General features: G+C 36.0%; 1 protein-coding gene across 1 annotated transcript; it reads right to left on the bottom strand.

Moving 5' to 3' along the window:
- Window positions 1-5,349: 5,349 nt before the first annotated feature.
- On the bottom strand, window positions 5,350-12,846 carry LOC136230319 (uncharacterized). Its single transcript, XM_066019362.1, has 9 exons — window positions 12,688-12,846; window positions 12,313-12,480; window positions 11,637-11,936; window positions 11,258-11,480; window positions 10,589-10,735; window positions 10,369-10,493; window positions 6,891-7,095; window positions 5,971-6,224; window positions 5,350-5,756 (listed from the first exon to the last, which is right to left on the bottom strand). Exons 2-9 carry the CDS (start codon window positions 12,420-12,422, stop codon window positions 5,588-5,590), a joined length of 1,533 nt encoding a protein of 510 aa, XP_065875434.1. The 5' UTR covers window positions 12,423-12,480; window positions 12,688-12,846; the 3' UTR covers window positions 5,350-5,587.
- Window positions 12,847-14,459: the final 1,613 nt, after the last annotated feature.

The following is a 14,459-nucleotide window of genomic DNA, read 5'->3' as shown; positions in this document are numbered from 1 at the left end:
GCCCTTATGGATAAATAGGTGGTTCTGAATCAACGGGCTCTTCTGCCCCCGTATAGCAGTAAAGAACTCTTACTCTTAGGCTGCTTTCCATACCGCCAGGTTTAGGGTTTGCTTAATCAAAACTCCTTTCTGGCATGGGATTACTATAACCCTTTTTTTCTTCCGAACCTGATAGATCTGATAAGAGCACCAGAAAGGTATATTCCTTGGCTTGAGTATATTTATTGGCTTGAAGGGTAGAGCAGATACTGACTCCTACTCCTATCCCGAAGGGTGACTGACGCACTAGCTGTAAGGTTACCAGGTTTGCATACATCACTGGGTTTCATTTCCTTACTCGGTTACTCTCAAACCAACCTTGATCGTAAGTAACGGGTTTTGCATAATCGGAATAACATCCGCATAAGCATAGGATTGAATCCTTGCTCCTCCATGGGCATTCAAAGACCAATGTTATCAGGTCGATTGACCAAATGGTCTCTGTTCTGTTATTCTCTTAATTGGAGAGAATATATTCTATATTCAATAAATATGTGAAGGGAAAGGCTATGCTATGAAAGTTCGGATCGGCTTCCTAGCGTACGGAATACGGAATGGATTCCAAAGCCCCTCTGTTTTAGTTTAGACTAACGACATCGATTCTTAGTGCTATAACAGAAACTGCCCAACATGCGCAAATGAAATCACAACACGCTCGATACCTGCAACTGCTCCTGCTTAGGGTAGTAAGCTTAGTAGTTTCTAATCAGCCATGGGCTTACCCGAACGGGCTCTTTTCCGATCTTTTTTATTCTTTCTTTCTCTTATTTCCTACGGTAAACTTAGAGGTATAGTTAGAACTCTGCTTCGTATCCGAGAAGCACTCCGCTTTCTATATAATTTAATATAGGGTGAGGCCCGTTACACCCTTTTCCCTAGCCTGCTTATGAGCCCTAGGCTTATTTACCCGTGCCAACTGAACTTCCCGGAATTCTTAGATGCCTTTCTGGATACCTTCCCTTATATGCTTGAACTTTAAGATTTGGTACAGTTTTGTCTTACCTAAGTCACAACCGGGCAGAAAGGGCTAAAGATCTCTTATTAGCCGCTGATACTTCTAAGTGCGGGTATATAGATTAATCTTATCTACCTTACCGGGGAGGGGACATAAAGTACAACCTTACGGCCGGACGTACCTTCAATTCTAGCAGCAGCCCTGTACCGGGCAGCATTAATAGAACCATACAAATTCCTTTCACTCTCGGCTTCAAGTAGGGCGTATAAGCTATTGACTGTTCTACGTACGAAAAAACTTCCTTACCGCCGGGCATTCTTAGAAGAAGGGTATCCACTCTCGACTATGAAATTCCGATGATTTGCCCCATTTCAGAGCGCCCGGGGATACTACTGACCCAAATCCCTCATGCTGGATCGAGTCGAATAACGAATGGCAGAAAGAGAAGGCGAAAGGGTTCGCCCTCGAATCAAAGCAAAGGGCGAAGTGAGAACTATGGCAGGTATAACGGGATCAGCGGGCTACTTTGAGTCTAATTCCCTCGTGGCCGGGTACAGCTTCAGACAGCTCACTAGCTAAATCGTTATCGTATAAGAGGGCATTATGAGGAATAACTAATAAATATTACTAGCTAGCTTGCTTCGGCTCTTACTATGTGTGATTCGATGTTAAGGCCCCTAAAGCAAACTCTTGATTTGTTCCTAACCAAAGAAAGGATAAATATAGATTACGTTCATCTCATAAAGATGTTCCTTTTCACTCCTAAATGAAAGTGAAACTAAACGACAATAAAATAACTTATAGCGAAAAGCTAGTAAGTAGCCTTTTGGTTTGCTTCAAAGCCGGCCATTTCCACTGTTAAAATACGGACAGACTTGCTTATATATGATGCACCTAGATCGCTTCTTGTTTTGTGGATTTGGATTCCAGCCGAGGAGAAAAGGGTAGCTGCCTGTCGGATGCGATCCCTGGAGTTGGCAACGGTGTGATCATCTTAGTCGCTCTTTTCTGGAATAGAATCAGAAGCAGCTGTTACAGAATCCCTTTTGATGATTGCTGCCAAAAAGACGGGCTTTCCTTCTCCGGGTAAGATGGGATCAGTTCCGAGAGGCATACTTCTCACCTGGCCTTACCGAAGCTCAGTTCAAGAAAGGGAGCAGCACCCGTGGGAGAGAAGGAAGGGGGATTCTTATTATTCCGTTAACAAAGAACAACTAAGAACGCACATTTTATATCCCCGCTTCAAGGGAAGAGTCAGAGGAGGAGATTAAGGCATTCTTCCTACCTAACCGTCAGTCTGAAGGCACTCGCCCTGAGGGAAGAGCACGCCTTACCCGGTATCAGCCAACTATAGTGTCAAGGAATAGAATTTCTTTTTGGCAAGTAAAGTCGGGTAAGATTCCTAAAAGCATTTCCACACAAGGAGGCAGGCGGCTGGGAAGCTTTGCTTCTTTCTATAATGCCGACTACATGGAAACAGATTAAGTTAATAAGGATAGGTGGAGGTGGATTCAATTTATTGCTGCCTGCTCGATCTTCCATGCCAATCCGATAGCTCTCATCGTAGGAGCCTTGATAAGATCTTAGGTGCCTAGTCTCTTTGAGTAGCGAGCCTACTTACTTTCCTTTCTTTCCAATCTATTATTAGTAGTGGGTGAAATACTTTATATATCCCAATAATAAAGGGAAATAACCTTTCCTTAATAGCTATATATATTTATCGGCCTATACTCTAAAAGATAAAGTTCGAATTAACGAAATTGATTCCAGGCCGACCTCGCCTATACTATCATCAAACAGTATCTTAAAAGAACTATTCGCCCTCCTTAACTGCAGGAATGCTGACCTCTGCCCCTACTACTCTAATAATCTTTCGCTGCAACCATAATATTATTTATATTATCTTATCTCTTTATATTATCTTATCTCACTCTTATATTGGAAAGGGAATGCTAACTTACCAGACAGCAGACTGCCATCAAAGATAGGCATCCTTATCCCTTAACGAGAAAAAAACCTGCACTGCATATAAATATAGCCCTGCTTGGAATCGTAGTGCAGGAAGGCTATCCAATAAGCAAGCCTAAAGCAGTGGATAAATAAGATCGGTACTGGAAGAGATAAGCTAGTCACTTCGGCATCTGAGATAGACGATCTCACTCGGGAAAAATAAAGAGAGAACAAGCAGACTCTTTGAGAGGAGATAGCACTGCTGCCACTTCCTTCGTCTGCTTTCAGCCAGTTTACATCATTTTTGTCTCAGATCCAGGTGTACTACTTTCTTCAGGGGACTTCTCTCTTTGTAGTTTTACTTATTAAAGTGCATTACGTCTATCTGATCCTGTTCCCGAACGGTAGGTATGTTTTGACCATGTGACTTTAACTATCCTTATATAGTAAGTCTGTCTCACTTTTCTCACTTATTCGGTCAGTTGCTGTCTGACCTCTTCCATGCTCCTTGCTATCTTCTGGTTAGCCTTGAGAGCAACCAAAGCGTTGCATACAATGACTAATGAGATTACAGGTGTTAGCATTGTTGTTGATTTTTTTTTTTTTTTTGCAAACAAAAGAGTATCGTTTTTCTAATTCAGTAGACAAAAGAATTCTTTATTCATATTTATTCTATAATATGACTATAATATGATAAAAACAATAGGAACTTCCATTCAAAACTAAAGAAGTTATTTATTGTTCGAGTTGGATTATTACAAATGAAGATGGATGGATGGAGGGGCTGAGACGAACCGCTCCTTAATCACCCCTAAATATGGTGATTTCCAACAGTTGAGGGTGCACAAACACCCATGTGCCCTCCAACTTCCGTCGAGAGTCTCATTTTATAAGTTTTGCTAATTATATCCAAAATTATTATACATTTACTCAAAATTGAAAACGTTAAGGTTAAAATTTATCATTTCTTATTAGAAGTATATATGCACTTCCCGAAAAACTTTATATGAGCAAATTTCAACCTGGGGGCAAAGATGACAAGTCTTGTTTAATAGCCTAGTTCATCAAAAAGAAACGTATCTCCTTAAAATTAGGATAATAAAAAAAGGATTAGTATGAAAGTAGAAAAAATTGCTTTACATAAAGATACGGAAACGAGAATTGATTAATATATAATAAGAAGTTTCTCTACAAAAAGATAATCATGTAAAGATGGTAGGGCACAAGGATTATCTTCTCAAATGTCCTTTTGCTTTTGCAATCTTTTGAAAAGCATTTTCTCCTGTTTTCTGTTCCCACCATTATATAATTAATAATAAATGGGTAATTAATTTATTAGTCCCTATATTTTGACAAAACACACTGTTTAGTCCCTATATTTTCAAAAACACATGATAAAGTCCCTAACCTTTTTCTCGATAAACTGTTTAGTCCCTAATGTTTTTCTCAGTGAACTGTTTTGTCCCTGCCGTTAGACTCTCATAAAAATTTTGTTAGTCAATTTGGATTTGTGTTATTCTTTTCCTTTATTTTTCTTTATTTTCCTTTCCTTTAAACTCTAATGCATCTGAAATCAACTTTGAGTGTTCTTCTTCTTGATTTTCTTCTTAATCGTTCAAATTCATAAGCATTGGGTCTGTTCTTTTTCTTGTTCTCCATACAAACGACTTCTTTTTCTAAATTGGATTTCCTCTTCTAAAGTTTGAGGGTAAATAGTAAAGGATAATTTAGTCATTTCCGAAGTCATAAACCTTAAAAAATCTAACAAACAGACAGAAGGACTAAACAGTTCACTGAGAAAAAGGTTAGGGACCTTACCATGTGTTTTTGAAAATACAGGGACTAAACAGTGTGTTTTGTCAAAATATAGGGACTAATAAATTAATTACCCATAATAAATCGTACATGCAAATCAAATATTATTATTTAACTAAATAGAAATTTCAATTGAAAAGTGCTTTCATCTTTACTTTCTTCACTCTCAATTATGGCATGCCAAACACTACCACAGAATCCCTCACAAAAATACTAACCAAGCATTTTGTGTAAGTTATATAACAAATTGCAGATAATCAGTAGGGCTGCTGATATCGGACACGACAACAACACAATTTACAGAGACAACCTGTTCGACACAGTCCATTTAACACAATTATCATTTTTATGTCATCAATATAATATACAATCGTGCGGCATATATAGATCGCATAACACAAATACGAATCGAAAACTCATTTTGACACCTAATAATGGAGGGAATTTAACAAAGCTGTAGAGCATAAATTCACAATCAAGCCACCATATAGTAAAACAAATAGAAGGAGATATCCTTAACCTTGTAACCAGATAATTGACGCCCTGGGACCTAAATGATACCTAGTTTTCAATCAATCGCCATCTAACAATAGCCCTTGTCCCCGCCCGAAACTTGCTATGATTCTTATGGCATGAATCGAGATCACTACAAAGTTTGTAGCAGCAGAACAATGAAGATTTATTAACAAACAATTTAGCTGCAGCTGAGCAAAAATACAAGGTTTCGATCTGACTGTTTAGAACGAATCTTTAGCTGCTGCTATTTCAAGCTACACGAAATAATGTAGCAAAATTGTAACTGAAACCAAAGAATGTACCCTAGAAATCTCACTTCCACCTTAGGGACTGCCTAATTCCAGTGTAGATAAGTCCCAATGACCTTCCAATCAAGGAAACGAGAAAGAATGAGATGGCATTGCTAACTTTCTCAATCAGAATTTTAATCAACGGAATGGTAATATCAGATAACTCTAGGTATAAACTGAAGTAGTATCTCCTGCAAAACAAATAAAGATAATTCAGAAAGGAAAACAGGCCGGAGTTTTTACGATTATAATCATTAGAAACAATACAGCTCTTTAACAATGTAGCAAATCAACAATAAGTCATCGTTGTTTCAAACTGGAAACCGCATTAATTCCACATACAACCCACATCATATTTATGTTGTTAACAAGGCAGAAAAGAAGGCTCAAAGAATAAATACCTACCATCCTGTCAAGGCCCTTAATTCCTTGGTTCGTTTTACAGGCATAGAAAACGGACTTATGACAGTGTAATGCATTGAACTTGTTATTGTTCCCGGTTTTCTCCAAGTAAGCTTCTTCCACCAACTAGAATTTTCCGCCTGAATCTGGCATGGTTCCTCTGCGACTTTTGATTGTAGCGTGCAAAGATCAAATCGATCTTCATACATTGATATAACGGCCTCCAAATTTTGGTAAATCCATTGATTTAAAGTAACCTATAGGCAACAACGTTGAACAAGACAAAAGAATCAATTGTCAACTTGAAAAGAATCCAAGAACAAAAGAATCCCAACACTTCTCTATTTATGCATCATCTAAAGGCAGAAGAATAAAATGAGGAATATATATATATAATATATATACTTTACAAGAAGTTCCTCATAGACATCCTTCTGTAAATCACCTGATATTCTACGGAAAACTAAGCCTTATTTAGAATAAAAGAAAGCATATGTCAAAATCTCATATTACTCTATCACGAACCCAGTTATCGAAGCAGACACATGTTGGTGGTGCATTTGCTTAGCAACAAAAATTCAACAGCATTTTGCATCAGTTTCAGATTATGAACCATGAAATTTATTATATAGCAGAATTAACATGAGTTGGAAAAAAATGCAGGTGTTTTCAGCTTACTTTAGTACTTAATCCTGCAAATTCCCATATGCTTAAACACAGAATAAGCTAATTGGAAAATATTAAAATTAAGACCAACTCAAGAGAAAAGGACCATATAGATGAAAGGTATATTCCTATAAGACATCTGTGTCATGAGTACCAAAGATCAAGAGCAACAACAAATGCAACATTACTTGTTGAAACGAGCAGCAAACACAAGGACCTGAACATAACATTGGGGGAATACAGAAAAGCTACTATACCTCATTGCGTAATCTTTGGAGTGCTCGGGTTGACAAGTTACACATATCCATGCCAAGGTCATTCAATTCATCTGACAGCTTACCATCAACAGAAATAAGCTCCAAATACACACTGGCAATACCATCTGCTAAAGTAATTACCAGATCTTCCAATATGGAATCTCCATGTAAAGTGAACAACCCCCGGTCATAACAGCAATTCTTCCTGCTTAAACAAAGAAGTACAGTGCAGTAAGTATCAGCGGCAACATCAAGGTTCAGTTGATTATAATATGTTGCATTAATGCGCTAGAAAAGCCCCTGATCACTGAGAGAGGCATTTTCAGTCCTATACTTTTATTTTGAAGTTTGAACCACTAAGACTATTTAGTGGCCAGCATATGCCAGTAAATATCCTCCACCAACCAAATTTTGACAGTTTAGATGGGTATACAGAAGTAACACGGCGGTATGCCAGAATATCACCTGAAATTGCATCCTACGAACCTTCTCTCTCCTTGATAAATCCCTGATCTTACTTTATCATAGAACATTTCATTTGTATTACTTTAGGAAGTATAAGCAGACACCTCCAAGCTAACATATATGGAATTTTGTAAGTAAGGATATATCATTCTTCAGATACAAATTGCTATCTAATCTCCAAAAGGCATTTTCTTCTACACTCCTTAATTTATCTTAGCAACCAACTAATACAAGTTATTCCGAATTATGAAATAATATACAAAATTATAAAGCAATAAAAAAAAGGAATGGGAACCACTTATCATATATTGATGTATGTATTATTCTGAATTTTCTTGCATTGCTGTTCAAATTCCTTTCCGCTTTCAAATCAAAATTTGAAATTCTAATGACGTTTACAAGAGAGATAATGGCAATATCCATGATTTGGCCATAGTTAGCCTTTGTACTTGTAAATCTCATATAATCTAACCCTGACTAACAAATACGTCATGTCACGCATATCTACCAATATCTGCTGGTGCATTATCATCAACATTAGATGTAATCTTCTTAGTTTCTGTCGAGCCAAGTAACAAAGTGAGAGATATGCCTAACAAATTTGTTAAATAGGAGCTAGATAATCCAAAAATTAAGCACATGTGTATTCAATAAAGTTGAGCACTCTTGATTCTAGTTCACTACGAATCCCTGCTTCACCATTGGATCCAGCCGACGAGTCAGACATTCAACCATCTAATATAGTCCCAAATATTCTGATCTCCCTGTTGCATTTCGTAAAGCTAAACAAATTTGTACTTATCCTATCTCTGCCTCTGTTTCTTATGACCATTTATCCTCTACTTCAAGTTTGTTTGTTGCATTCCTTGATTCTGTAGTTGTTCCTAAATATGCCTCGGAGGCCTTATCTGAACCTGGCTGGCGCAATGCAATGACACCTTTGGATGCTAGTGGAACTTGGGATCTGGTAAATTTGCCTTTTCGTAAATGCGTGTTTGTTGTTAAAGTCAACTCATGGTACAGTGGCTCACCTAAAGCCCATCTTGTACCAGAAGGTTACGCTCAAACCCTTGGTGTCTTCTATCGCTTTTTCTCAAATGGCAAAGATGACTTCTACTCAACTTTTTATTTCCATAGAAACATTTTCTAATTGGCCATTGCATCAACTAGACATTTTATATATATATATGAAGTCTTCTTACATCGGGATCTTCAGGAATAAATCTATATTCTATTCAACTCTTTATTTCCCTGGAAACATTTTCTAATTGGTCACTGCATCAACTAGACAAATAATAAAAATAATAATAATAATAAGCCTTCTTACATCAGGATCTTCAGGAATAAGTCTGTATGGAGCAACCACAAGGATTTGTTGATCAGGGAGGGAGCATGGGAAAGTCTGTAATCTCCGAAAATCTTTATATGGCATCCCTTGATTCTGTAGTTGTTCCTAAATATTACTCGGAGACCTTATCTCAACCTGGCTGGCGGAATACTACCATATGCTTTGGATGCTAACGGAACTAGGGATCTAGTAAATTTATCTTTTAGAAAGAAAGTTGATGACCGTAATAGACGTTTGTTGTTAAAGTCAACTCTGATGGTATGGTGGCTTGTCTAAAAGGCCATCTTGTAGCAGAAGGATATGCTCAAACCCTTGATGTCGGTTATTCTAACGATTTTTCTCAGATTGCCAATATGACTTCTATTCAACTCTTTATTTCCATGGAAACATTTTCTAATTGGTCATTAGATCAACTAGACAAAAAAAACAACAAATAAGCAAAAGCCTTCTTACGCCGGGATCTTCAGGAACAAGTCTATATGGAGCAACCACAAGGGTATGTCGCTCAGGGGGTATGGGATAGAAAGTCTGTAATCTCTGAAAATCTTTATATGGCATCAAACAGAGTCCTCAAGCATGGTTTGGAAAATTTAGTCAGGCAATTGGAAAGTTTGGGATAAAGTAGAAGTGTGATCATTTTGTTTTCAATTGAGGTTTCGCATCTAGCATTATTCTTCTTTTGGTTTGTGGACAATATTGTCATTACCGGGGGTGACATTCTAGGAATTTCATCTCTGAAAATCCTTTATCTATGCTGAGTTTCGCACTAAAGATTAGGAGCTCTAAAGTACTTGGGAGTTGAGGTAGCAAGAAGCGAGGAATTTTTCTGTCTCAGAAAATATGAGCTTGATTTTGTGTAAGTTGTGCAATGTGCGAATGACCCTGTATTGCATCTCACATAAGATGCAACCTTAAACACAATAACCAGTAGTAGAACTCCTGTATGAATCACGAAAAATATTCTTCTAAAAATACAATAAGACGAAAGACAACGGTAAATATTCTAAAAACAAGGGAAAACAACTTCCTCTTTTAAGAATATAAAGTTATTTTCCAATCCTTGAATCGAAGCAATGAATATTGAACCTTATATTATTTTTACTCAATTAAGATAAAGCTCATTCATACATGTTAAAGCAAGACAATATATTATTTTTTACCCAATTGAGATAAAGCTCATTCATACATGTTAAAGCAAGACAATGAAAAAATGTTTTAGATTCTTATAAATATTTTTCTTAGAAAATGTTTTCCTAAGGTAAATTAACTCCTGTGAAACAAATAGAACCCTAATTATACAAGACACATAATTACAAATAGATGTTGATAGGTTATTGGTTGTGTGATTTTCTAATTATAGTAATATCTAATTCTCCTATTTCAAGAGTTTAAGGAGAAAATTCTTGGAGACATGAAGCATCCGTCTTTCTATTCCCTATAATAAACACTCAATACACTGATTTTTATAGCTTTAGATAAACTGGAGAATAAATGGTAATGACATAAGATGCAAATATGTCTTCCAACACTATGTGGATCAGAATTCAATTGCGCAAATTTGACTGCACTATGGAAAATAAATTCCTGGAAGATCCTTGATAATGATTCAAAGATAACTAATATGAGAAATTATGCTGGTTTGGAAAATAAAAAATATATATTTACCTGGGAGAACCAAATCTAACAAAGTATAATAGTTCTGCATAAAGATCTTCCTTGCCCGCCTTTCTTATATTCCGTAAAACAGTTTCATCTCCCTTTAGCTTCTCTGTTATCAAGGACACAAATGCCTGAAAAAGTATGAAAAGAGACTTACACTATGCAGGCAATACAGAACATAACTTATACAGCAATTAGCAACACATTAAACTTTTCTCATCAATACCTTATCTTGTTTCTTGTTTTCAAGCCGAAGTTCTTCCAATAGCCAACCCTCGGATATGCAGTTATAGCATTTTTGAATAATTTCAGGAAAAATACTCAACCAATCATCCAAATTAGAAACCTCACAATCACCTAAAATATTATTCACCTGCGAAAAAAAAATGAAACCTTGTATCACCACAATGCTAATAAATTACAGTGAAATTCCACAAACAGTATAACTTCTTTTAAATGATGGACTGCATATCAATTCGCCTAGAAGATAGGAACACTGTCAGCTATTCCCAACTGAATTAATTAATAAATTAGATGGAATGGACAATAACATAAACAGATCAGTATAGCCCTGAAAATACAACAGATTTAGAGAATATCTCATTAATACAACAGCAGGGTGGTTACTAGACATCAGCATATAAGATTTTAACAAACACGGCTAGTCACTTCCCTACAAGTTACAACTAAGTGAAACTCTCAAAAACAATTTTAAAATTTGAACTTCCAGCAGAGTCTCTTTTTTTTCACTATTAACTTCCAGCAGAGTCATGTAAGTCCGTTGGGATCGCTTCACTAGGTGATTTAAAGCTATCAGATTTGAGAAAAGTGATTATTGTGTTCAACAGTGATTTATCCAAAAAATAAAAACAGAGAAAATATTGACAGTGCCTGCCTCATCCTCAAGTTGTTTAACAGAAGCCCAAAGCAGTCGCAACTTGGGACCCTCAGATACAGCATACAAACTTAAGGGTCGCTTTGGCAGCTGTTGATCAATTTCAAGGACTCCGTTTCCCAGATTGCTTTTCCGTTCTATTGCATCAAGAGAATCCGAAAGTTTTTCCTTTACTACATCCCAGGGACACCTTATGTTTATTTGCTCCTCTGTCTTCTTAGCACTGCAGATAGAGAAGCATGAGAACATCAAGTACAAGAAATAGAGCACAAACAAATAACACATTGCACTCTTATCTTCAAAAAAAAAAAAAAAACTGTCATCTGTACAAGGAGAATTAGAAATATCTTTTTGAAATCTTTGATATCCTTACCCTTACCTACCAGAGTCCACATCATTATCATCCAAAACATTTCTCAAAGAAGTGAAATTGGATCTCTTAAGTGGAACTACTCCAGCCATATATGTGAGAGCAATGCTGGTCATCAGAAGCAGTTGATTACTGATGGAAACTAAATCAGATGCTGTGGCACCATCAGGGTCTACCAAAGATCCTAGAGAACTACATCTCGAGGGAGTTTTCCTGGCAAAAGGACTTGCTTTAAAATTTGAGAATAGGAGACTACTTGGTTTAAGAGGAGGGAAGTGGAAAACTTCACAGCTTCTGTGCAAATAGTTTCTGCAGCCAAAAAATAAAAAAGACAAGTTAAAATTATCAACCTTAGAAAAAAAAAATCTGCACTTCTACACTAATCGCATTCTAGCCAGCAAAGCATGTAGTTTGTTGAATCTAAAGAAAGAATGCATATGCAATCCAAAACTTCATGTATGGTTATTGGGATTGAAAGAACATTAAATTTTATTATTAAACGAAAAAAAGGCTCAATAGGCTAAGAGGTAAATTGAATTCTCTAGTTTTCTTTTTCCTTAATTTTCCACCAACACAGTAAGGATAATTCATCATATCAATATCTTAAGTCACCATATTATTTTATTTTCGTAATAACAAAAATAAAAGCCACAATAAGCCATAAATAAAGGAAAGTGGAAGAAACCTCTGCGGCGTCCTAAATTGCGTATTTCCGATGAAATTAGCCTTCTCTTTGACAGAGCTAGACCATGAATGCAGCTTAACATATGAAGTGGAAGCTGCATATTCCGCCATTGACAAAACAAGTCTTCTAAATCAACACATTGCCATGTTACCAAACACTAACCAATTTCTGCACAAAAGTCGATACAGTGATCAAAATTGACAGATGAGAAAAGAACGTACACACCATTAAAGAATAGCAAGTAGTGTGGAGTGAAAGAAAAGAAGCACGGTAATGTGAGAAGTTAGGGTTAGGGTTTAGAAAGCCATTACCAATGATATTGATGAAAGGTTGTAAACGGAGGAGGTTGAGGATTTGGATTGGAAATGTGCGTACCTTTTTCGTTGGAGTCGATAAACGCTAAGATCGGTCTCTCGTCATTTTCTTTGAGTAGTACAGTGTACAAGCACAATGTAGGCCGACTTTCGAGCAACGAAACAAACAATATCCAAACAGATAGCAAGCACTCGCGAGGCTTGGCTCGCTACTAGTCGTATTAGCGCTAGATTTTTACTTATTTCCTCTCATTTATTTATTTAAATTTTATTTTCTCTCTTGGTGGTAATAAGGCTGTGTTCCCTCTGAAAATCGAACCGAACCGAAATAACGGAAAATCGAATAGCACTAATAAATATAAATTTATAAAAAAAATACACACTGATAAACTATATACATATTATATATCAACTCATGTTATTATATATTATAACATATTCTTTTGAATTTATAATCATAAACCTAATAACTGTAATTATAATTTTTAATCACAAAATACAACAGACAAGTATATAGTTACAACTAATTTTCCATATTTAACAGTAAAAACATGCAAATATATATTACAACATTAAAGTATAGCCTATAAACTATTATATAATCTATTATTTTAAGATTAAAATTAATTAATAATTACTTAAAGAAAAAAAAACAATAAAACTACTATTACAAGTAATTTACAAATAATAAATTTAATTAACTTCTCTTTCGATCGGTTCGGTTCAGTTGATTCGGTAATTTTGTCATAAAACCCGAACTAATCGATATTACCGGTATATTTTATAAACTAAGACCGAAACCAAATATAATAGACCGAAAAACCAAAATACATCGGTTCGGTCGGTTATTTTGGTTTGGGTCGGTTTTTAACATCCCTACTTGGGTCTATTTTAATGAAGTCCATTGAAGGCAATTGGTCTACTTGGAGTGATAAACTGAGTAAGTTTATGGTGGTCGAATGTTTCTTTCTTTATTGGTATCCGGTTGTTTTCTGTAAAATATAAGAGAAATGTGGGCGGTCGATCGAGTAATCTTTGATGCTTAAGTCAGAACCTTACGTTATGTAACGTGTTAGATTTTTACTAATTTAAATTAATTTAAGTTTACTTAGTAAAATATTGTTGTTAAAGTTTAGCCGAATAGCTGGTCAATTAAGCTGATTAGATACAAAGGAGTTGCACATAATTTAATTAGATACAGTTGTAATCAGAGAACAAACAATTCTTTCTCAAATTTTCTCATTTTTCAAGACCTCGTCAAACACAATACTCCTTCTAGAGGATGAATATCTTTGGTCGCTTTCCATTGCTCATAAACGTTCTACATATACAATATTTGTACAAGAGTTTAGCCTATAATGTAGGCTTTGAATGAAGGGGGAGTATTAATTGATTTGACTACAAATCAATACATGCCTAATTTACAAGATAAGGTAATTATTCTATTACTCCCCCGCGGTCGAAGTGAGAGGTGCCGGACGTTGAGATTGGAGCGAAAATCATCAAAAAGGATACGCGGAAGCCCTTTGGTGAAAATATTTTCGATTTGATGACAAGAAGGAATGTGAATAACTCGTACTTGACCATAGGCAACTTTCTCACGAACAAAATGAATATCCATTTCGATATGTTTGGTCCTTTGATGTTGAACTGGATTGTCTGATAAGTAAATGGCAATGATATTGTCACAATAAACAATAGTAGCTTTAACAAGTAGGAAATGAAGCTCCAACAAAAGATTGCGGAGCCAACAGGTTTCTGAAACAACATTGGCTATGCCTCGATATTCAGCTTCAACACTAGATCGAGATAGAGTAGGTTAATGTTTTGATG

This window comes from Euphorbia lathyris, chromosome 5 (genome assembly GCF_963576675.1).
Source record: "Euphorbia lathyris chromosome 5, ddEupLath1.1, whole genome shotgun sequence".
In the NCBI taxonomy this organism is placed as follows: domain Eukaryota; kingdom Viridiplantae; phylum Streptophyta; class Magnoliopsida; order Malpighiales; family Euphorbiaceae; genus Euphorbia; species Euphorbia lathyris.
This window is presented reverse-complemented; position numbering and strand designations above follow the sequence as displayed.

Bases quoted from the DNA above. Each gene is read 5' to 3' on its own strand.
- LOC136230319 (XM_066019362.1), bottom strand. From the start codon at position 12,422: ATGGCGGAATATGCAGCTTCCACTTCATATGTTAAGCTGCATTCATGG. The intron at 11,937-12,312 runs GTTTCTTCCACT...TTTTGGCTGCAG, and splicing joins CAATTTAGGACGCCGCAGAG to AAACTATTTGCACAGAAGCT. The intron at 7,096-10,368 runs GTAAATATATAT...TTGTTTAAGCAG, and splicing joins GTTAGATTTGGTTCTCCCAG to GAAGAATTGCTGTTATGACC.